General features: G+C 42.8%; 2 protein-coding genes across 3 annotated transcripts in view; one reads left to right on the plus strand and one right to left on the minus strand.

Annotated features, from left to right (window-relative positions):
• On the plus strand, window positions 1-1,919 carry gadd45ab (growth arrest and DNA-damage-inducible, alpha, b). Its single transcript, XM_008297028.1, has 4 exons — window positions 1-132; window positions 487-588; window positions 722-929; window positions 1,104-1,919. The coding sequence occupies exons 1-4, from the start codon at window positions 83-85 to the stop codon at window positions 1,215-1,217; spliced, it is 474 nt and encodes a 157-aa protein (XP_008295250.1). The 5' UTR covers window positions 1-82; the 3' UTR covers window positions 1,218-1,919.
• A 4,333-nt stretch (window positions 1,920-6,252) lies between these two features.
• gng12b (guanine nucleotide binding protein (G protein), gamma 12b) overlaps window positions 6,253-22,117 on the minus strand; it is a 36,015-nt gene continuing 20,150 nt past the window's right edge. The window contains exons 1-3 of one of the 2 annotated variants that reach the window (XM_008297048.1): window positions 19,800-20,183; window positions 7,418-7,538; window positions 6,253-7,320 (exon numbers count right to left, since the gene is read on the minus strand). In XM_008297048.1, the coding sequence (XP_008295270.1) occupies window positions 7,195-7,320; window positions 7,418-7,510 (219 nt within the window). In that variant the 5' untranslated portion in view covers window positions 7,511-7,538; window positions 19,800-20,183 and the 3' untranslated portion in view covers window positions 6,253-7,194. Of the gene's footprint in view, window positions 7,321-7,417; window positions 7,539-19,799; window positions 20,184-22,117 lie in introns of those variants that run through there. The other variant, XM_008297040.1, reaches the window with a different exon arrangement.

The raw sequence follows: 22,117 nt of genomic DNA on the forward strand, positions 1-22,117 counted from the left end.
CACTCACGTCTGCACTCAGTGAGAATCTCAGGACGCACAACATCTCTCTGGATATTACAGGACACCGAACCGAACCGCCTGGATGTGCAATATGACTTTTGAAGACACCAGTGGGGATAATTCAACAGAAAGGTTAGCGAGCTCGCGTTGCATGTTTTGCTTCGATTTAGCTTTAGCTTACGAACTTTACAACAGTTTTGCTGAACATGTAAATGAAGCTTTCTGTCACGCTGTCACTGGAATTCACATTGTCATATTCAGATGAGGTTTTCTAAGCCCTAGCTATGTGACGCGAGGTAGCTGTTTTTGCTAGCATTAACGCTGCATATTAAATATTTATCGTTTGGTTGTCTTACATGCTCGTATTGCGGTGTTGTTGTATTCGGCATGCAACGTTACAGCATCTTAATGAATGACATTAGTGGAAAACTTGGACACCAGCTCTGTCTCTGGTCGTGTTTTTCTAAACTTCTTTCTTTTCCTCAGGATGGAATCGGTGGCTAAAGCACTAGAGGAGGTCCTGAGCTCTGCATTGCCTCAGGGTTGCATCACCGTCGGAGTCTATGAGGCAGCAAAGTCACTAAATGCGTAAGTTAATCCTTATTAAGGTCACCAGTGGAGCTCTAAGAAAGAAAAAAAAATCCAGCCAGTGTCAGTGTGAGACAGCTCCATCTTCTTGTCCTCACTCCTGTTTTTTCCTTTCTTCTTTTGTTGACTTTAGAGATCCAGACAATGTGGTGTTGTGTCTACTGGCCACAGATGACGAGGAGGATGTGGCTCTGCAGATTCACTTCACCTTGATCCAGGCGTTCTGCTGCGAGAATGACATCAACATCCTGCGGGTTAGCAACATGAGGCGTCTGGCAGAGATCCTCGGTGGAGTGAAGCCCGGGGGAGAGCCCATGGACCTGCACTGCATTCTAGTTACAGTAAGTGTCGTTACTCATGTGGACCTGTTGTGTGTTGCTCACTTCCTATGAGCAATCAGGATTGTCGGATCTTTGTAGCCTACCAGTTCTCGGAAGTGCACACACTGAGTGATTATACTGTTTGCACATTTTGTAAGTCAGCAGGTGGTAACTGCTTTGTTCCTCCTCCTGCAGAATCCTCAGTCGTCCCTGTGGAAGGACCCAGCGCTGAGCAAAGTGAACAGATTCTGCAGAGACAGTCGCTGTTTGGATCAGTGGGTTCCTGTCATCAACCTTCCCGACCGATGAAACGGCTTGGAATATTAATGTATTGTGTGCATTGGGGAAAAAGTAATTGCACAAGGCCTGTGTTAATGTCTGTGTTGGACTCGTTTGGAAATCGCCCCAGAGAGAGAGAGGGAGAGAGAGCGGCGGGAAAATCAGGAAACAAAAAGAACACAGGGAGGAGAGAGGCGTTCCAGCAAATCCACCCTGGCAGGGTGAACTCGTGGGCCAAGGAAGAGTGACTCAGCAGTCTGGGTTTCCAGGATTTCCAACGTATGACTGCGCCTTTCTCTGCCGAGAAGGAGTCCTTCAGGGGAAACTGAATCATGTGAGCCGACGAGCACACGTGACGGCGAGCAGAAGAGCAGGGACTGAGGGGAAAGCTGACAGAGAGCGCCTCAGTGGACAAGACTCCAAGAACTGGACCACGCTGGAGTGGATCCGTCAGCTCGAAGAATTCCTCATGAAAAATTTGACCAAATCCGAGCATTTCTTTAACAGCACATTTATTTAATAGTATTTAAGACTTGTCACTTTGATAACTCAAAAGGGAAAGTTTTCTCACTTTATTATTAATATTATTATTTGAAGGGCAATGCAATGTTTAGACTTGTCCACTAACTGATGTTTTTATGTGTTATTAATTTAATGAACTATATTTATTGTGAGTAGTTCACAGGATTCTGCCTTGTGAAGTTGAATGAAATAAACAAACAACCAACAGTTCTCAGGATGGTTTCGCCTGATGATTTCCAGTTGCTACAGGTTTAACGTGATTATAGGAAGTCACATGGGGCCTTTCGTGACAGTCAGCCTGTATGAAACTCAACATGTTGGGTTTGGATTATGTTTTGGCACGTCACCCAACAAGTATTTCTCAGGTTTTTTTTCTGCAGCTTGCATTTCATAGAACTCAGCACAGAGTCAAAATATAGTTACTTGCAACTAAAAAGGCTAATCTGTCGTGTGCTAAATCTGCTGCAGGCTTTGAATTCCTTAGAATCCACTTTACTCCTGCATGGGAACTCTTGTAAATTTTGACCTTTTGCACATTTTGGAGATCTTGTTACAGTGAGGGGAGGAGAATTCCCATTGTAGTCTAATCTGAGGGGGACGGGGATCGTTGTGACGGCTCGTTCTTCACAGCAGACTGCGTTTACGCAATCAGAGCTAAATTTACTGCTGAGTGGATTAAAAATAGCAGAGAGGCAAGGAGAAAAAACAAAACAGTTGAAGACCCCTTTTCAGGCTGCAGAAAGAGAAAACCAGAACTTATTGGTGCTTGCTCAGAGTGGGGAGGGACAAAGCTTTCCACACAGAGCGTCATGAGACAATGGACGCATGAGTCAGGGCTATTCAGGTCTCTATTGCTAGAGCTGTACAGTACTTCAGCTTCACGGCTAAAAATAGCTCCATGAATAGAGGCGTTCCCCCCTGGTCGCTGACACGCTAACAATAGCAGCACTTGTAATTAACAGGCAGCGTACGCACAGAGGCCGACCTGCTGCAGAGACGTCACTTTGCAGTTGGGGGGTTATCAAGAAGCCTCTCCGGTGCTGCTTTCGAGTGCAGGAGAGCAGATGGGGAGGAAAATTGGGTCAAAATGCAGGGCTGACTGGAAGACTGGAGAGGAATGTGAGATGCGACAGTGGCCGGAGGGTTTGTGGTTAAATTGACTGAGTTTGCAAATGTGAGAAAATGAGCAAATGAGGCCAAAAACATGCAGACACGTCCACAGTTTTTACTGCTGTCTTTTCTTTAGGGAAGTTGCCAATCAGCAGAACTTTTTAGTATGAAAGCGCCACTGAGGTCTGAGATTTGTTTTCTTTCTCAGTAAGTGGAGCAATAATACCAGAAATACCAGAGTAGGGAGAGTGTAAAACGACACCCGAAAGCCTGTTTGATCATTAAAAAAGAGGAGCCTTCCTGTCACACTGCCTTCCTGGGAGGGGGTCACTAAAAGTAGGTAAGATGCTGGAGATACAGTGGCTTATTGGCTTATCCCAGGGCTTCCTCACTGCACTGACAAGTAACACAATCGCTGCAAAATAAAGCCAGTCCGATCCATCATCTGACTGGGGCAAGGATTACATCAATGTGGACCAACAAATATGGCCTGACCTGATTGTGGATGTAACATCACACCTGAGCAGACTGAGAAAGGAGAGAAAGGGCCGCTCACAGGTCCGGAGTTATCGCATCCCCTGAGGGCACATAAACACCTTCGCTGGGAAATTGGAGCAAACAAGGCCGTTTGTGCATCTGACCCGATACTCTCATCCACCTGTTTTAACATGCGACTTCAAGAGAATGATATTCATGTTGTTGGATAATAACATCAGACAGATAAACTAATATATTTTCAAGTATCGTGTGAGCAAAAACTTAAAGGATGTTAAGCCTCAGGGACCAAATACTAACCTCCATATAGGATTGTCTTAATAAAACAAACGCAATAAGTGTGTAGCGATTCTGTTTTAAAGCAGCATCAATCAATTTCTTGGCCACTGGTGGCAATCGAGCAAGCTGTAAACCCAACATTATTATTTTATAAATGTGATAAGACTAACATGATAGAAAACAATTGCCTGCTCCAGCAGATATGGAGGAAGATTAATCATCCCCACATACTCATAAAGATTTTTGTAGCAGCCCGTTGCTCTACTATGTTTACCTGCTAACTGGTTGACCTTTTCAGATAGCTTAGACAGGGTTTCATAGCGCTTGAAACAGCTGTAGGTGAAAGCAGAGAGACTGTACATTAAAGCTGCAGATGAATGAAGCAAAACAATGTCATAAAAGATGCTGAAATGCTCCACAGAGCATGGGTGGCGTGGGTTTGACATTATTCCCAAGCCCTTTCCCATTTGATCCATAAAAATATAAATGAGTGCAGCTTTAAATGATACGAATGACACTGAAAGCTCGTCATCTATCATTCAAAAACACTTTTTTTAACTTAGCAAATCAGAAATACGATGTTTGATACTCCTAAAAGGTATCAACTGGGGGAAAAAAGGCTGTAAATGACTTGTTTTAAAATTTTATTCGCATTTACCACAAACAGGTAAAGGCAGGTTACCTGCACTCACCATGTGTGAAAAACCACATACTGTAAATGTTTCTCTAACAAAAGCACAAATTCACTAGTAAAAATCAACCAAATACACCATTAACCCAAACAACGCATTCGGTTTTAATTCAAAAAGTTTTGCAAAAGTGAGGTTGGACTGAATCAGTATGTTTAAAAAGTAACAAGCAAGCACAAACTGTAGTACACGAACATCCGTACTGAGCTACGACACACACGAGACGCATCTCAATGCAATTAATTAGTGAGCACGAGTCATTTTGAAATATGCCATACACGTTCATGGAGTTGAAAGGGTAAATATAGTAAGATATACTCCCTTAACTCACCTAAAGGGCCTTCGTTATTCACAGTATTAGACAACAGCACTTATGTGACTAAAAGGTAGTTAAGAGGTTGAAGCAGGATCACTTCATCATTAAGGCTGCGGCTGGTAAAATTGCAAAATTAGTTGGTTTTTTTTGCATTAGCACAACACACAAATAACACAAAGTTAAAGCTATGTCAACATGATAAAATCAGAGTAGGTTTTAGAGCAGCTGTAAACATGGAATGTGTCAAACTCATAACAGTCATCTGGTGTTTGCAGGTTTCACAGTGCCTGAATAGTGCAGTACGAAGCAGAGAAACTGTCTGATCAGATGGCACAGGTTGGTGTTGAATATTTTACTTCTGCAGTAAAGGTGAATCATATTTGTTTGATAATTGAAGAATAAGAAATATGAGATGCGATCAAAATGTTCCAAGACTGTTAAAGCAAAAACTAAACCTGATTTAAATGTCGCCGTTATCACCATCAAAGTGTGCAGCGATGCACCACTCTTCTACTGTCAAGCTTGTAACGCTCCCTGAAAGTCCCGTAAACTTGTCAAGCATCATCTGTGATGGAGACTGAATCTCATCTGTGTCAAAACAGCAACTCTTCCACTTAAATTTCAGTTTGGGGAAAAGGAAGAGGGGCTGCAAGGTGGTGCAGTGGTTAGCACCATCGCCTCGCAGCAAGAAGATCGCTGGTTCGCATCCTGGTAGGACACCCAGGATCTTTCTGTGTGGAGTTTGCATGTTCTCCCCGTGCAGCGTGGGTTCTCTCCGGGTTCTCCGGCTTCCTCCCACACAGTCCAAAAACATGTTGAGGTTAATTGGTGATTCTAAATTGTCCATAGGTGTGAATGTGAGTGTGCTTGGTTGTCTGTCTCTAAGTGTAGCCCTGTGATAGACTGGTGACCTGTCCAGGGTGTCCCCTGCCTCCACCCAGAGTCAGCTGGGATAAACTCCAGCCCCCCACGACCCTAGTGAGGATTAAGCGGTGTATAGATAATGGATGGATGGATGGATGGAAAAGGAAGTAGTCACAGGAGCCAAATCTGGTGAGCAGAGCAGTTACACAGCTGTGATTGCGGTGATGTGGCCAACAAATTGTGCGCAATCATCACATTAAGAGCAGGCACACAGTAGATCACCTACATGCTACAGCGCCACAGTTCAGGTCATTTTCTCATTCAGATGCTTCGGTATGTAACAGCAAAACTCAATCTGGGTGGTCCTGGTGCTCATGACCTGATGCACCTGCTCTTGGAAAGTGTGATGATTCTCCACATGAAGGTTGGATCGTTCTTGCTGCTGATTGACACAGAATGTGATGCTTCCTCTCTGCTCAAGTTTGAGCTCCATGTAGGAGCTGCAGATGCACTCCTAAAAGTGGTCACAAAAACACGTGTGCCACAGGTCTTGCTGTTGATCTTGTGATGTCATGCTGACTCATGACACTTAGCACTCGCTCAATGTCGCAGATAAATGACCCCAACATGCTCCGTGTGCATGTACCAAAAACAGTCTCAGAACTTTTTGATCAAACCTCATATAAAGTATCATCTACAAAGTATGGTGTAGAGTAGTCTGAGGCTATATTTTGTACCAGTACTTATATTTCTATTTTGATGAGGAAAATCACTTAAAAGGTATTAAAACTTGCAGATGACACATTTATAATATTTAAAAGATTTGCACGGAATTCAATTGAAGTTGCTACATTGCTTGAGTGAAGCTACCTCAGAAGGAAAGTTACAAAAGGTAAAAAAAAAAAATCTAATCATCCCCAAATCTCATCACCGTGTCTTCATATCTGAAAAGAAGAAAACCTGGTCACTATTTGAACTGAACTGTTTGTCTCTGGAAAAGTTCAGCTGGATATGTCAGGACAATCTGAACCCATGTGTTTGCGCTGCCTGTGCAAAGAGAAAGTGAGAAACAGTTTAACGATCACTTCTAAAAACTAGTACTTCTTGCTGCTGGCGACGGTACAAAGCAGGAGCTGTGCATCAGTGGTGATGAACCTCCACTCTCCCCATCTGTCCTCCTGTGATGGACGGCACAGTTTACCCGCGGAATGACAGGATGTCATTATCTCGGTGCTCATTATCAGTAGGACACAAACTACATCAACCATTTCCTCAAGCAAGCCTGATGAAAGTAAGAGGTGAAAGCCTAAATCTGATTGGACTGATGATTGAGGCAGCATGTTTACGCATGCTGTGATAATTACAGAGTCATCATCTCTCCCATTCATGGCACAGCGTCTTTCAGGCCGACCTCTGTGGGGTTCTGGATCTTGTCAGATTACAGTGCAGAGAAACAAAAGTCGCCACCGAGCCCTCGTGCAAAATTTTAGTCATCTTTGTTTGAGCTAAAGCTTTGATCCGAGGCCTCAGCTTCAGATTTCTGCCTGTTCTTTTGTGTCGCTGCTATCTGACGGGGAGACAGAGGAGGACTGCGTTCTTTGTCAAACTGCAGCAGGCGTGTGAAAAACTTAACGGGTGTACTGGCCTTAAGGCAAGTTGTGAACAGCATTACTATCAGCGTTTTTACAACATCAGAATCAAAATCAAAAGCAGCAAGAGTTCAGGTGTTCCTCTACAAAACGGTGCAAGGTTTCTTGTCCTTGAAAGGGTTTTCTGAAGCCGGGATGCCCATGAGCAGCGGGTCATTCTTGGCGTGCTCTCCACAGTAGCGCATCAGGTCTGACGAAGCCTTGGACACCTGCAAAGGAATCAGTCCACACACTGATTTACCTCAACACACACGCAGAACACAGAAAGTAGGACACTGGTGGCGGTGAGTCACTGTGAGTGCAGACCTTTATCCTCTCGATGCTCGCCTCTATCCTCAGCTGCTGCACCGTCCTCCGGGCCTGAGCGATGCTACTGGAGCTGTGCATTTTTGATGACATTGCAGTTTTCGGACAGCTGTGCTTTAACCTGTGTGAGAAACACATTTACAATTACTGTATGTGCGTTAATTGACCCAGTGATGCCGTTGGTATCTGCACAGCGGAAACCAACAAAACCACAGTGTAATTAATATATTTTCAAATGCTGGCTGGGAACAAGATGTTCCAGTGGGATTAAAGAAGCAACATAAAAGTCAGGCTGCTGTAACAATATGGGTGTAGCTAGTGCTGACTTTACACTGTGAACTTAAGGAATTAACCTAGATTTGACATTGTTATTGGCTTAATGTAGTAATTAGTGATCTTATTTAGAAATCAAGGACACTTTATACTTTATAATTTGAAAGCTGTTGGCAGTTCTTCCTGCATGCCATGTGCTTTTCTGCCAAGGTTAGCATGCACAAATACAATATTGAGCATTAAGTTATTATTTGAACACAAAATTCATGATATTTAAGAGCGATGTGAGATAGTTTGAAAGCTTTAACAGTAGAAACACATGAAAAACAGAAGATGTCAAACAGAACTTCAATGGGCAACTAAGTCTTGCTTGGAGTTGTACTATGAGCACACAAAAGTGTGTCATCTGCATATAAATGAACACTGAAATGCTGATGGCGAATTATAATGTAGATAGTTATGGGCCCAAGGAATGTAACACCCAAGTATAGGGGTGAGCAAACTGATGAACTCATACCTCACTGGAAAGGCAGCAAAATGAGATAAAGGACTGTCACTGCTAGCTGGTTAGCAGAAACTGAACTTTCAAAAGAAGCCTTGACGCAGCTGACTTACAAACCACTATGTCAGAAATTTTACAAGGAAATCAGAGCAAAAACAGGATGCAGCGATTTGTGAGTTGAGATTAATGGAAAGGTAATAAGTTTAATGGGTATTTTGCTCCAATACCACAAAAGTCCACTTCATGTTAGCACTTAAGCAAAGCTCATATAATCACCGAAGTCATCGGGATTCAACATGTTTAAATCACAAAATGTAGTTTTTGTGGCAATCTATCTGGTAGATGTTGAGAAATTTCATAGGATAAGTGGAAACTTTGACCTGCTGGTGGGGCTAGAAGAAATATCAGAACAAACAAATGAATGTGAGGTAGTTTCCACCATGTCTGCACAAAATACCACAGAACGCACTCCAACATTTGTTAAGATATTCCAGTCAGTTCGTGGCAGATAAAAAAAATAAAAAAAAGAAAAGAAAAAGCAAGACTGCATCTTTTCTTTTCTATTTCTTTTACAGCATGTGTGCAACAGCTTTGCACAATATGACGGGAAATTAAAAAAAAAAAAAAAAAAGTGAAGATGTTGAAGCAGAAATTTCTAATCTTCAGAGCTGTGCAATTTCTCAGAAATGACAGTTGAGTTTATCTGGAACTGAGTCAATCTGCGTAAAAGCTGTGACCCAACCTAACAGACTCCTGTTTCACAATTCCCTCTTCCAGGATACAATGGTTTGCTTTTACCGGTTCATTACATCACTTGCTGCACTACTTGAAGGAGAGGCTGCACAGTTGCTATTTTCTGCCTTCCACTCCGGCCAACTGCTGTGCACAACGCAAAGGGGAAGCAGTATTTCAGCAGAACCTGATGTCTTCCTTCTGTCTTCTGCACAAACAGAATTTCCTAGAAGAGCGGGGAACATCCTCTAATGCAAGAGAGACAGAACATCTTGTATTCAAGTTTATAGTAGTGCACACTGCTGAGCAATAAAGGAGAATTCCTGTGTGTGTTAAACAATTGTTCGGCTGTGATCATTTGCAGATCTTCCTGCAGGAACAAATGAAGAAAAGACACCAAAAAAAAAAAGTGTCTCTACGGGACTGACAAAAATAATCTTTGGCATGTGGTGCAGCGAATGTTTGCCCTGTGCTCTGGTGCAGGATATTATGGAGGAGGGGAACACGCTGAAACGGAAGGGAGATGAAACATAGGCAACTGCAGAACCGACCTCAGAAAGGAGACGACACCATGCATCCCTCTAATCCCCCCACCCACTCCCTTCCGCTTCCTCCATAGGAAGCAGAATCGCCAGTTATGCTCCAAAGCATAAATGATTAAATATGGGGTAGAGCCTATAAAAATAGAAGCTACACCCACAGGAGAGTCACCAAGGAAACAGAAAGAGTCTCTGCTATAATAAGAGTGCAAGACTTTCTGCTAAGGTAGCTTTCGTAAAGACTGCACGCTGACATTAAAGCCACAAGCAACGTATTTACTGTCAGGCCAGCGTACACGATGTGCTGTCGCAGGTTTTGCCTACTTGACCTGTGCACTCATTGTTCCAGAGCACTTAGCGCTTCATTTTGTACGTTTCTTTTCAACACAGCTGTAGTATTTATGTCCACGGCAACACTGGCCAGGCATGAGTGGACGTTGAAAAATGGGAGTGCTGCGTCACAGCAGGGTTAGTTAGCGATCACCCTCCCCTACATGTGCGCTGTGTGACGCCGGCTGCTACTATGGAGCCTAGAAGTAGTACTCTGGCAGACTGCAAACCTCAGAGCACTTGATCACAGTTAATGGTCAGCCTTGTCGAGTCGTTACGTATTTGTAGTCCTAAAGATCATCTTTTATGAGATTTAAGGCAAGACAATACAGATAAAAAGTACATAAAACAATTTGACTGTTAGGTAATGATATGAAGCTTTCCCCAGTGATGACTTACATTAAAACAGTGTCTTTTTGCATTGCATGTTTTCATATGTTCTTAAAATTTGCTAATGTGCTATTATCATTATTTTGTTGTTCAGCTTTTTGAGTAAAATGTTCTATAAATCAGGATATGACTGATCATATGAACAAACCCATCTCTTAAAACGTTCAGAATATAATGTAGATAGGAATAAAACTAGAAAGTTTGGTTTGGATTACTCGCTGAGCGTAAGAGAAAACTCGGTCTTTAAACATATATTGTGTAAAACTCCATATATTCAAATCAAATCAAGGTTATTGTCATGTTGCTGTACAGGCAAGATGAGAGAGCGTTTCTCCAGGATCCAATAACTAAAAGCAATTACATAAAGTGTTTGCATATCTAGATCAGCAGTTCCGCATTCTGACAGCTTGTGGCATGAAGCTGTTGATCATTCTGGAGGTTCTTCCTTTAATGTTCCGGAAACATTTGCCTGAAGGCAGCAGTTCAAAGAGTTCATGGAAAGGGAGTGAGGAGGCCTTGACAATGGTCAGTGTCCTGCTCCTGCAGCAGCTCCTCTTCCTATTTACTACAAATAGATCTCACAAATTTTCTGAAAGTTTGATTAAATATGCAAATGAAGCATTGTCTAATTAAATATGTACAAATTTGCATGAATATCCAATAAAGAAAGTGAGGTAAAATAACCACCTACATGTGCAGACTGGTCCTTTTATTTCCACTTGTCTGAAACAAGTATGAACACTGAGCCGGAAAAAGTTTACATTCGCCACAATCTTGCAAAAAAAATCAGAGGCACTGTGTGCAAAATGTACTACATCCATTCCTGTCCTGGTATGACTGATGTAAAGATAAAAGCAGCAGTAAAAGTTCACCTGTATGCTTAGTAGAGCAGAGGCTACCGTCTCACCACTATTGACACTGTTTCAATTTTTCATAAACACGGCTCAAAAATGAATTGATTTCAAATAGAATTTGTGATTTACATGAAAGTAACTCGCAAATTTCTGAGGTTGTCATAACAAACAAAGGTGACGCAGCATGTTCGAGCCAGAGTTTAAATTGCTGCGTCAGTTGTTTGGTAGATTCATGCCAGCTTCCTTGTGTAAAATTGTGTAACAGCTCCAAAACACGTTGCAAGGTAATTACACAACGGATATTGAACCGAAGCTTAACTACAATGCAAATCAATTCGAAATATCAGTCAGAAAAATCCCAATTTGATATTTTTCCAACATTATTTAGCACATTGACCACTTATGAATCACTGAAAACATTTTTAAACGACAATCCTGAAAAAAACTCCAGTTTCAGGATCTTACTTGTGTTTTTTTGTTGTTGTTTGTTTTGTTTTTTGTCATTTTTGTTGGTAAATTGAATGTTGATTGAATAAAACAAGGCATTACCTTGCAATTTACACACCATAAGCACTGTTTTTCAACATTTTAAAGCAATAATTGAAAAACATAATTGCTAATTTATGAGATAATGAAAAGGGGTTGTTAGTTGCAGCCTTAGCTGCACAGTTTATTAGGACATCCAGTGGTTTGCACCCAACTTGGGACCTCTGATGCATGTTAGTCCCCATCGCTCTCTCCCCTAGTTTCTTGTCAACAGCGATCTTTAAAATTCAAAAAAATAAGTATTCACTGGTCAAGTAAACCTGAATATATTCAGAACTATTGAAGATATAGGAGCATTTTGACAGAACCTCTGTGGTGGGAAATGAAGAAGGAACATTTCAGACTCCGTTTCTAGCTCATAATCAGATTAGCAGCAGTGACCATGTAACTGCTCTGTACAAAAGGTCAGATTTCTTTGCAATGCATCCTTTCACAAAGCTGCAGCTTTTTTTTTTCTTTAACTGATGGGAGTTAAATGAGATTGATACCACTCTCAGATACATTAAAGTCAGGAGGCAGCCAGGACAAGCTTATTGCATAAACAGTTACTCTGGCTAAGTGTCAAAAAAATCCACCTTACACCATCCGAAGCTCAATTAATAACACAAAATATAACAAAGAAAGGAGGTTATGATTTTCCAAGGGGGCTGCAAGATGGATCGGTGGTCAGCACCGTCGCCTCACAGCTAGAAGGTCGCCGTCCTGGTTTGGACTCCCGGGATCTTTCTGCGTGGAGTTTGCATGTTCTCCCCGTGCAGCGTGGGTTCTCTCTGGGTTCTCCGGCTTCCTCCCACACAGTCCAAAAACATGTTGAGGTTAATTGGTGATTCTAAATTGTCCATAAGTGTGAATGTGAGTGTGCTTGGTTGTCTGTCTCTAAGTGTAGCCCTGTGATAGACTGGTGACCTGTCCAGGTGAACCTGCCTTCACCCTGAGTCAGCTGGGATAGACTCTCGCCCCCCGTGACCCTAGTGAGGACTACGTGTAGAGATGATAGATGAATTTTACAAGGGTAAAAGCTAGGCTAAACTAAGCTAACATTCTCCTGGTTGTAACTTCTTATTTAACAAACAGACACAAGAGTGGTGTTGACAAGCAGAGAAATCCATTTCCTGAACTAAAAACCACTGCTGCTATATATGCAACTTATCCTGCAATGAACACCACATGAACAAAATCTGCTTCTGAAAAACATAAAAGTATATTTTAAGCTATGACTTAGTTGCACTTTTCTATTTTTAAAACCTCAGTCAAACAAATGCATGAGTGAAAAGAGCCCAGACTCCAGTTAAACAAACACAAACAAGCAGGCAGCATTTATCACTGCAGGGTGTGTAAGTCCTAGTATGCGGACTGAGCCTTTAAAATCCTTCTAGCCAAAAGAATGTCTGCAATGCCTTCAGCTGCGGTGCGCCTGTCTGCATCTAGCGTGCGGACTAATGTGTGGTAAATGTAAACATGTGGCACACTGAAAGCATTGATAAAAATATATTTGAAGTCTTACAGTGGAGATGTTCCTTTGATGTGGCTGCAGGGCTTTGCACAGGTGGGCTCTCACGGTGCCAACAGGGAGGTTCTGCAGAGTTTACGACAGCAGTTTGTGCCCTGCGGCGTGTAACACTACACACTGCTTAGATCTGCTGCCTGAACAAATACCCTAATAACTTACCGACACTGGCTTCAAATCTACAGCACACAGGACTTAATACGGTCGTTTGTCGGCCAAAACAAGCAATTAGAACACAGTATGTTCGAACAGATACAAGATTAAATGATTGATCAATTATCAAATGGCCATATTATATAAAAAGTTAGTACTGTATACCACAGTGCAATGTCACCTAAATGTCACAATATTCAAAATTATATCAGCTCTTAAAAATTCCACCTTTGCTAATTTGACAAGTTGAGCATTTCCTTCTATTTTAGTCTGAAAAATAGAGGCCCTCAACTGCAATGAAGACCTGTGATGCACAAACTGATCACCTCTAACTTCCAACTAGTCTAACTGCATAGACACGGGTATAAAATGATTTCTGAACACCACAAGTGTTCAGTTTTGGAACGATGTCTGCATCATGGCTCCACAAGGACAAGAATGTCCAGAGGAAATGAAATATCTGACTGTGAAGCTTTACAGCTACAGCAGTAATCAGGAGGTACAGAAAAAGTCGCACCACTAATCAGAGCTGCCGGGCCTGTTCTTTAAAACTGACGTCACAGACAGCGTGGTACTCGCACGTCTCGCTCTAACAGACGCTGCTTCAGACAGGAGTTATCAGTGCAAATCAATCAGTGGAGTTTCTGTGACAGCTCAGACAGTGTGAAGAACAGTGAATCATGTCAACCTCTGAGGACGACATCCAAGAGAAAATTCCTTGCTCGCTGCGCAGAGTCTGCCAGCTTTTAAAGCCTATTCTACTAGAACGCTGCGGCTGACAGACAACTAGTGCACTAACCGAAATGTTTCGTGGAACGTAATCTCTAGAATTTTCAGTCTGGGAATGCATCAACGTAAACAGACCTCTGAAGGTAACTGTTTAGATCACAGGGCGATGCAAACACATTGAGCCAGACGTCCTCTCCAGAACCATAGATACAATTAGATCTTTGATCAAAGATTTAACTACAAAAACTTCCAAATGCAGTGTGTTCTGTTACCATATTATTCTGCTGGTAGTAGCCTGTTATTAACCATCTGAACTCCAAAACACGGCGGTGAGTTTTAAAGGCATGTTGCCTTTAAATAAGAACAATTACCCCAAAACTCACCATTCATCAGAGCCAGAAACTGTAAAAACATAAAGAATCATTTTCAACTTTCCAACAATCCTTGAACCAGTCATCTGTGATATGCTGTTAGCATAACCGAATCTAAGCTTAATGTCTTTGCATTTCATCAAATTACTTAATTTTCCAGGGGCGCCGCTATAGTTCACCTGGTTGAGCTGGCGTCCCATGTGCAGGGCTACAGTCCCAATGTGGAGGTCATGAGTTCAAATCCCACTCATGACGCTTTCCCACATGTCCTCCCCCCGTTCTTCTCCCCTACTTTCCTGTCTCTCTCTCACTAACACTATCCAATAAAGGCACAAAGGCCAAAAAAAACAACTTAAAAAAAAAATTGCTTAATTTTCCATGTCTTGTTTTAGAGTAAACATTTGCTCTAAATCAGATTCTATGAACAAAAAATTCAGCAATCCTCAGCGCAACTGAGAGGCCATGACTGCCTCAAGTGTGAGCATCAGTCATGCGGCAAAAATTCAAGGACTTTTTGGTTGAACTGGGCTGAACTGCAGGCTGTGTTTACACAGAGCAGATAGGAGACCAGTATGACAATAAAGTTTAAAGAGTAAAATATCTATCGTGTGTGAAGCCACCATTTTTCCAACATCGTTAACAACTGTGGACTCTAAAGGTGAACGTGTTGATCACTTTTTATTAAACAACTAATCAAAGAAATCCAACTTTCACTTTTTCTTTTTTATGATTGTGGCATTATAACTGTGTCATACTGCACAAAGGACATTTTTGAGATCTTTCCTTCTAGCCGTGGTTGCACTGTTTCCTTGGAGATGCAGGACTTTATATTGCAGGGGAGAAATTATTACAAAAATATCACAGCAGCAAAAACACACCAAGAAAATGGTGGAAAGTTCAGAGGGTTTATATATCTGAGTTGGTTCACCAATAAAAACATAAACTTCAACAAGCATCTGCTTCTGCTGCGTCCATAGTGCAATAAAAGACAACACATTGAAACCATAGTGCATTTCATTCATAGTGTTCTTTAGTGTTTCACCAAACAGAAGGCAGACTTTGGGCTGCAGCCTGGATGATTAGTTATCAGCTGCTCAGTTCCAAAAATGTTGCGCCAGGGGACACAGAGCAGCTTCGTTATCTGTATGTTACACTGCTAAACTGCCTGGCAACAACACCGGCAGGCTCCACAGTCCGCTCCTGGGCCAGGATCTGTGGCTGCCTCGACAATAAGCTCCGAGGCTTAGGCACAGTCGAGAGGCACGGTGACAATGCAGACAGGCTATCAGTATTGTGCCACGCTCACAACGGCTATTTGTGCATTGTGTAGAACAGAGGCAGCCGGGACAGGAGTCCAGAGCTTTTACAAGTTTAACTGCGCCCTCATGAGTGCTAATCTCAGACAGCCTGATGCTATCTGGGAGCCAGACTGTCCAGTCAGGCGTGCAGAGGAAAGAGACAGAGGCCTCCCAAAGAGGAAACAAACACACAGTGTCTCTCGGCGGAGACAAACTGTATGACTAACGCGCTAACATTCTGATCTGTGCAGGAACATCATCGATTACGTGCCTCGGCGGTGACAGATCTTTAAAGGCGTCACGGGTGCCGTCTAAAAATGCTTTGAACACCTAATTGTGTGAAGTTAGCCGACATGAAAAGAAGCACAGAAGGTGTTGGTGTTTGCGCTGCAGACTAGAACAGGACATGAGGGTTCCAGGCCGTTGAGTCACAGGTTGTGAGTTTTTTTCTCACTGCCCGCCGTTCCTCTGAGCTGTAGCAGCATGCAACACCTTTGCAGAAGGTGAGGTCAGCTACAGGACAACAGATTCTCACTTTGGTTTCTGTCATCCAGTCCTTTCTTCCCACCTGGGCCCCATGTGCAGAAAAACAGGTTCTTTTGAGAGTGTGTGTTAGGTTTTCTTTTTTTTTGTGTCCGGTCACACAGCCTGCAGACAGTCACAGCCGTTAAAAAGTTCAAAGCTCTGAGTAATGTGCTTCTGATTCCCTGAGAAATAAGTTCATCGACAGCCCTCCTCACACTCCCTGCAGAGAGGTACAGTGAATAACATCCACGGATTAGGACTCTCTTTGAAGTTTTGCGCAACTTTTCTTTCATGCGCTCGCAATTCAGTGGAAGACAAGCAGCCAAAAAAAAAACAAAAAAAAACCCAGAACCAGGTGCTTCTCTCTTCAGCTACACATCATCATGCATGTGCTCCGTTTCCGCCCTGCTCCGCTTTGATTGCTTTCCAAGAAAAAAAACTCTAGATTTGGCTTTGGGAGGTATTGCTTTTTATTTGACGCATAAAGGGAAACAACTGACACGACGAATCTGCTCCACCATGTCTGGAGTTAAATCTGGACGGCCAGATGCAACGCAATGTGCCGCTTCTATTAATACAGTGATGCTGTCGTACTGACGAATGTGGGTGGGGGCAATCACGCAAACCTGTTGTGTGGAGAAATAAAAACAGCTTTGGAGGCAACTCTCTTGACGAAAGCTTTTGTTTTTGTTATTTTTCGATGAGCCCCAATTTTGGTGAATATCAGATATTTCCCGTGTTTAAGGAAATTCAACTTATTTTTAAGGTTTTGGAAATCAGTTGCCCAACTTGTGCACACATTAGAAACAATAAGGAGGCCACCCATCAGATGTTAATTAGTTTCATCAACAGTCAGTATTAAACTCCTGGCTGTCAAACTGCAACACAGATTGGTACAAGGTGTGGCTTCACATAACGACGAACAAGCGTGCAGACTGTTGGAAGAGTTGTAGTTTGGAATGGGGGTTCTGCAGGGTTATTTCTGTCTTTTTCCAGACACTTAGATACTGGAAACACCTAATAACTCTGCTGTCAACACTACAAATCCTCTAAAGACAAGGAGCTGTCTCGACTCCAGTGGAACGGCGTACCCGGCTCCAAGAAAGAGCCCCGAGGGCACGGCTGAGTGTAACAGTTAATGAACCCTTAGTCAGCCCTGTCTGCTCCCTGATCCGACGCCGCGCGAACCGTCACGCTGCTTGTTCCTCCTTATCTTGCTGCACACAATCACTCAGAGACAATAGAGCCAAACAAAGTGGCTCCACTGGCAGAGCGCTACAGATCTGCTTTTGCGGTTTGGCGGCGTCAGGAGGTGAAAAAGTGGCTAATGTGACGGATCCTACACTGTATCCTACACAAGGGAGTGAGTGAGTGTGTGTGTGGCAGGGTGTGCATCTGTGATTGTTCTGCATGCAAGGTGGGCCAGGCTGCTATTTCCTGCTGAGTGGGAGACATGAAAGCAGTGAGATCTTTTTTTATGCTGTTGATATCACTGCACAAATGCACCAAGCTGTCTCCACCCTATCATGGGAGAAAAACTCCCACAAGCAACACAAAAAAAAAAAATCCCACTCTCAGCAATAGGCTGCATTCGTTGAAATCCCCCAAGGAGGGAAAAGTGAGCAGGATGGAAAAAAAAAAACAGCCCACTCTCCTCTCCCACCAATACTTCCTGGAGCCCGGGGCAGTCCTGGATCTGCACGGGTCTCCCCGACAACTGAGCTTTGTCTAGACAGAAACCAATGCTCCGCTCACCGGATAGGAATTCAGTAAACCCACAGCCCCTCATTCTCACACCACCTTTAGCCTGCTGCTCTCACATGGAGCCAAACAACCAAGTCACAGCTCTCATTGTTGCAATAATCCAGCATTTACACTCCTGACTAACTGCATCACCCTGTCATTCAGGAGCACAGCATAAATTGGTGCATTTGGCAACACAAGGTTCTTTCTGTGCATATAAATCTGCTTTTAAAAACAAAAAAAAAAAGAAAAACTATAAACAGTACAAAGAAAATTCCTTTCATTCCACCTCCGACTGCAGCACGCCCTGATCAGCTCATCGCATTCTGCTTTACACTAAGCTTCAAAACCAGTAATATGGGATACAAACTGCTGTGGGAAGGGTAACAAAAACCAAACGACGTGTCAGTCAACGAGGCCAGCTTAGTTTTTTTTTGACACGGTCCACTGCTTAAGGATAAACATCAAGAACTCTTCCTCCCCAGTTTTACCACTACGCATACAGACCATGTTTTCACGCCTTTCCTCCAAGGTTATTATCAGAGAAAGCTCTCACCTCTTCCCCACTTCCCCACACTCACATGCCTAACTAACCCTCCACCCCACCTCCCAACGCACACACAACTTTACATGCTGAAGTCTCTTTGTGTTCATTCTTTCACTGATTTTGTCTCAAGAGAAGATTCACTCATCAAGTCCCTGACTGCTGGTTGTTGAGTGTAAATTCTTCCTATAAAATCAAGTATGTTTACCATAAAATCTTTCCTCCTGCATCTCCTCATGCAGCAGTGTTGTTCATCAGAACTAGCACCACTTCACAGATATCGTTATAACAGGCTTTCCATACGAGTCTCTAAGAAGGATTTGAGCAGAGCCTAATCAAAGACAACCTCGTTTGAGTGAGTTGGTGTCTACTCTTCAATCAATTGATTGGTCATGGGAAGAAAAAAATCTGCACATCATCTCTGGATGACCTAAATGGGCCACAGTGCCCTGAGTGCACTCCACCTTCGGATCTTATTAGCCTCAATGAACTCTAAATAAACACAAAGAGCTAGTATTCAGAGCTGCTGCAGTTAGTCGGTATAATCAATGGTGCTGATGCTAAAAATGTGTCCACATCAATATTTATTCAACACATTTTCAACATCAATTCATTAACCAATGTTTTTCTTCAGTATCCCTGCGTAATCGTTGTGCTATGACGTCCATGATTTTTTTGGCTCCAGTCACTGGTCAGCTGCTCTCAGCAGCAACACAGTTTTAGATGATGGTTCAGTGTAAAAGTTTCCAAAGACCCAAAGTTTTGGAAGTCTGGAGTTACTTCAAATGGACACAGAACAAAAAGCCGGTTTGTAAACTGAGTAGAGTTTGGATGACAGATCACAGAAGCACAATGCACGATTAAAAACACACAGGAGGCGCTTCATGTCTGTTTGCTTCGCTCCAGCTTGCTGTGCTCACATATAGCGTATTGTAATACAGCTAAGTTCCCAATAAGACTGCTTCATATGCATGTTTTTCTGTTTTTGTTATCAGATACTAACTCATTAAGACCGACAGTCTGCCTGTACACATAATGCTATGATGTGAATTTGGCTTTGTTTTCATAGAATTCAAAGCTGCTGTCAGAGAACAACTATACAATAGGAAGAAATGAGTTTCTTGAACTGCTATGTGCTTTAAACAATCCACAATATCCTGGTTGCACTTTATTACACAGTCTGAACTTTTTTCACTTTGTTAAGGGATTTGATAGAAACTTTGAATTCGCTTGGAGTTGCACTACTGACTTAAACAAAGAGCGCTTTTTAAAAAAAAAATCTTTTTGAGGCATGTTGGAGTTTCTAGCTTAATCCTACAGTTTTGCAAACAGACAAGCACCCCTACCGTTTTTAGATGATCTGCCATGCTGGTTGTTGAATTGTGATATAAAAACTGCTGCCTGCAAAGTTTACACTCGACATTTGGGCCGTCCAAAAAAATGCAGCCACACAGCCAACTTCTTCGACACAGGGCCAGCTGGTTTGGAGCCGAATCAGAACAAACATTTTGCAAATTCTAAATAAGTCGGACCTTGCAGCCTCCATTGTGTTGAGCCAGTACAAAGCTGTGAAAACGTGGGGATGTTCATGGGTAGTCTGTTCCTCCCACCACCAAAAATAATGACCTGATTGTGGAAGGATGTTGATGTTTCTCCATCTGAAAGTAACAGCAGTGATTATCTGACCAATGAGAATTTAGACAGACGAGAGCACACTGACCAACAAAATCAAGCAGATGACCTGGAGACTATGGCCCTCAATATCAAGTGTTACAAACATCTTAAAAATGTGTAATAGTGTACATATTTATTAAAGTACTTGTTGTTTTTGAAAATGGCTGCTTGACATGATTTTTACCACAAGCTGTTCTACCTCCAGGCTGCGAGGTGGCTCAGTGGTTAGCACTGTCGCCTCGCAGTAAGAAGATCGCCGGTTTGCATACCGGTGAGGACACCCAGGATCTTTCTGCGTGGAGTCTCCATGTTCTCCCCGTGCAGCGTGGGTTCTCTCCGGGTTCTCCGGCTTCCTCCCACAGTCCAAAAACATGTTGAGGTTAATTGGTGATTCTAAATTGTCCGTAGGTGTGAATGTGAGTGTGCTTGGTTGTCTGTCTCTAAGTGTAGCCCTGTGATAGACTGGTGACCTGTCCAGGGTGTCCCCTACCTTCACCCTGAGTCAGCTGGGATAGACTCCAGCCCCCCCATGACCCTAGTGAGGATTAAGCGGTGTATAGATAATGGATGGATGGATGGATGGATGGATGGATGTTCTACTTCCTGAGTGGCATAAGAAAACGGTGATGTTGGACCAACAGTCATTTCACTCACTTTAACACGACACTGCCTCTATTATCAGCCAGCTCACTATTACACAATAATATTAGTTTTCTACCATCTAAAACGTTTGAATTCAAGTTGAATGCTTCACACTTTAAGTCAGGTTTTGACATTTTGAAGGTTTTGAAGCAAGACGTTTGCTTGAATGGAAATACCAATAGTATTGTTGTTGTTTCAACTCTTTGGAAAGTGGACAAATAGAAACAGACTAAACAACCCAATAGACGTTTGGGTTGCTCAGTTATGTGCAATAGTCAAATCGCAAGAAGTTGGTTGTAAAAAGAAATGAAACGTCAGTTATTTGATCATTTAAATCATCACCACAAAGCTCTGTATGACAAAGCCAGAACTGAATGCAACCCAAAGCAAAAACACAGATTTGGATGCCTTTGCTTTTATCTGCCTTATAATAATTTTTTATTTTCAGAGCAGATGCACTCCCCTACACAATCACCTCAATCACTGTACAATGATCACTTGTGCAGCTCTGGTTGTAATGCTGTAAGGGAAGATGCATGCATGCAAGATTCTAAGAGAAACTCTTTGATTTTAGATGATTTTCCCCTTAAAGAAAACCCAAAACAAAGGGCTTGAAAAGCAAATATACGTGCATAAAATGTTGCATGACGACCTCGTAGCAGAACTAACTGCGTCAGCAAAATAGGAGTCTGAATAGTAGGAAAATGACAGCGGGCTTGTGGTTTGTGAAGTTAAAGAGGTTGATCTAATCTGCACATGCCTAGCAGTGAGAGAAGGTGGTGGTAGGTGATAGGGAGACTTCTCCCCCTGCTGCCACCTGACTGCTTATCACGACGAACAAAAGACAGAAAGAGAGACAGAAAAAGGGGGGGATGGATGGGAAAAAAAACACAGCCTTCTGACCTCAGTAACAGGAACGACTCTCCCACCCCACACCTCCCTCTTCGCCTTCCTGTGAACTTTGGAGCACCCCAGAGCTGAGTGAGCACTAAACTGCACATAATGAGCAGACGTGGGGGAGGCAGAGGAGAAGCCTGCGGACGTAAGAGCGATCGGGGCGGACGCCGTGCCCAAAGTGTCCTTATAGGGAGGCTCCGCAAGCGGTTACAGCTTTTGTCTCATGACATCTCTGGAAGCCACCTGATTGTGAACCTGCAGTCTTGACGCATTAGTAATCTGCCCTTTGGCCTTACACGTTATTACCGGAGAGTTTGCATACAGAATGAGATTCAGAGCAATGAAGCAGGTATTATTAACTGAGAAAGAATTCCAAACATCCACCTCACCCAACTCTGCACAAGGGTCACAGGCAAAGTTCACATTTGCAGAGCACACGGGAAAGTCTCAT

The sequence above is a fragment of the Stegastes partitus genome, unplaced genomic scaffold (genome assembly GCF_000690725.1).
Source record: "Stegastes partitus isolate 25-593 unplaced genomic scaffold, Stegastes_partitus-1.0.2 Scaffold25, whole genome shotgun sequence".
NCBI classification, from domain to species: domain Eukaryota; kingdom Metazoa; phylum Chordata; class Actinopteri; family Pomacentridae; genus Stegastes; species Stegastes partitus.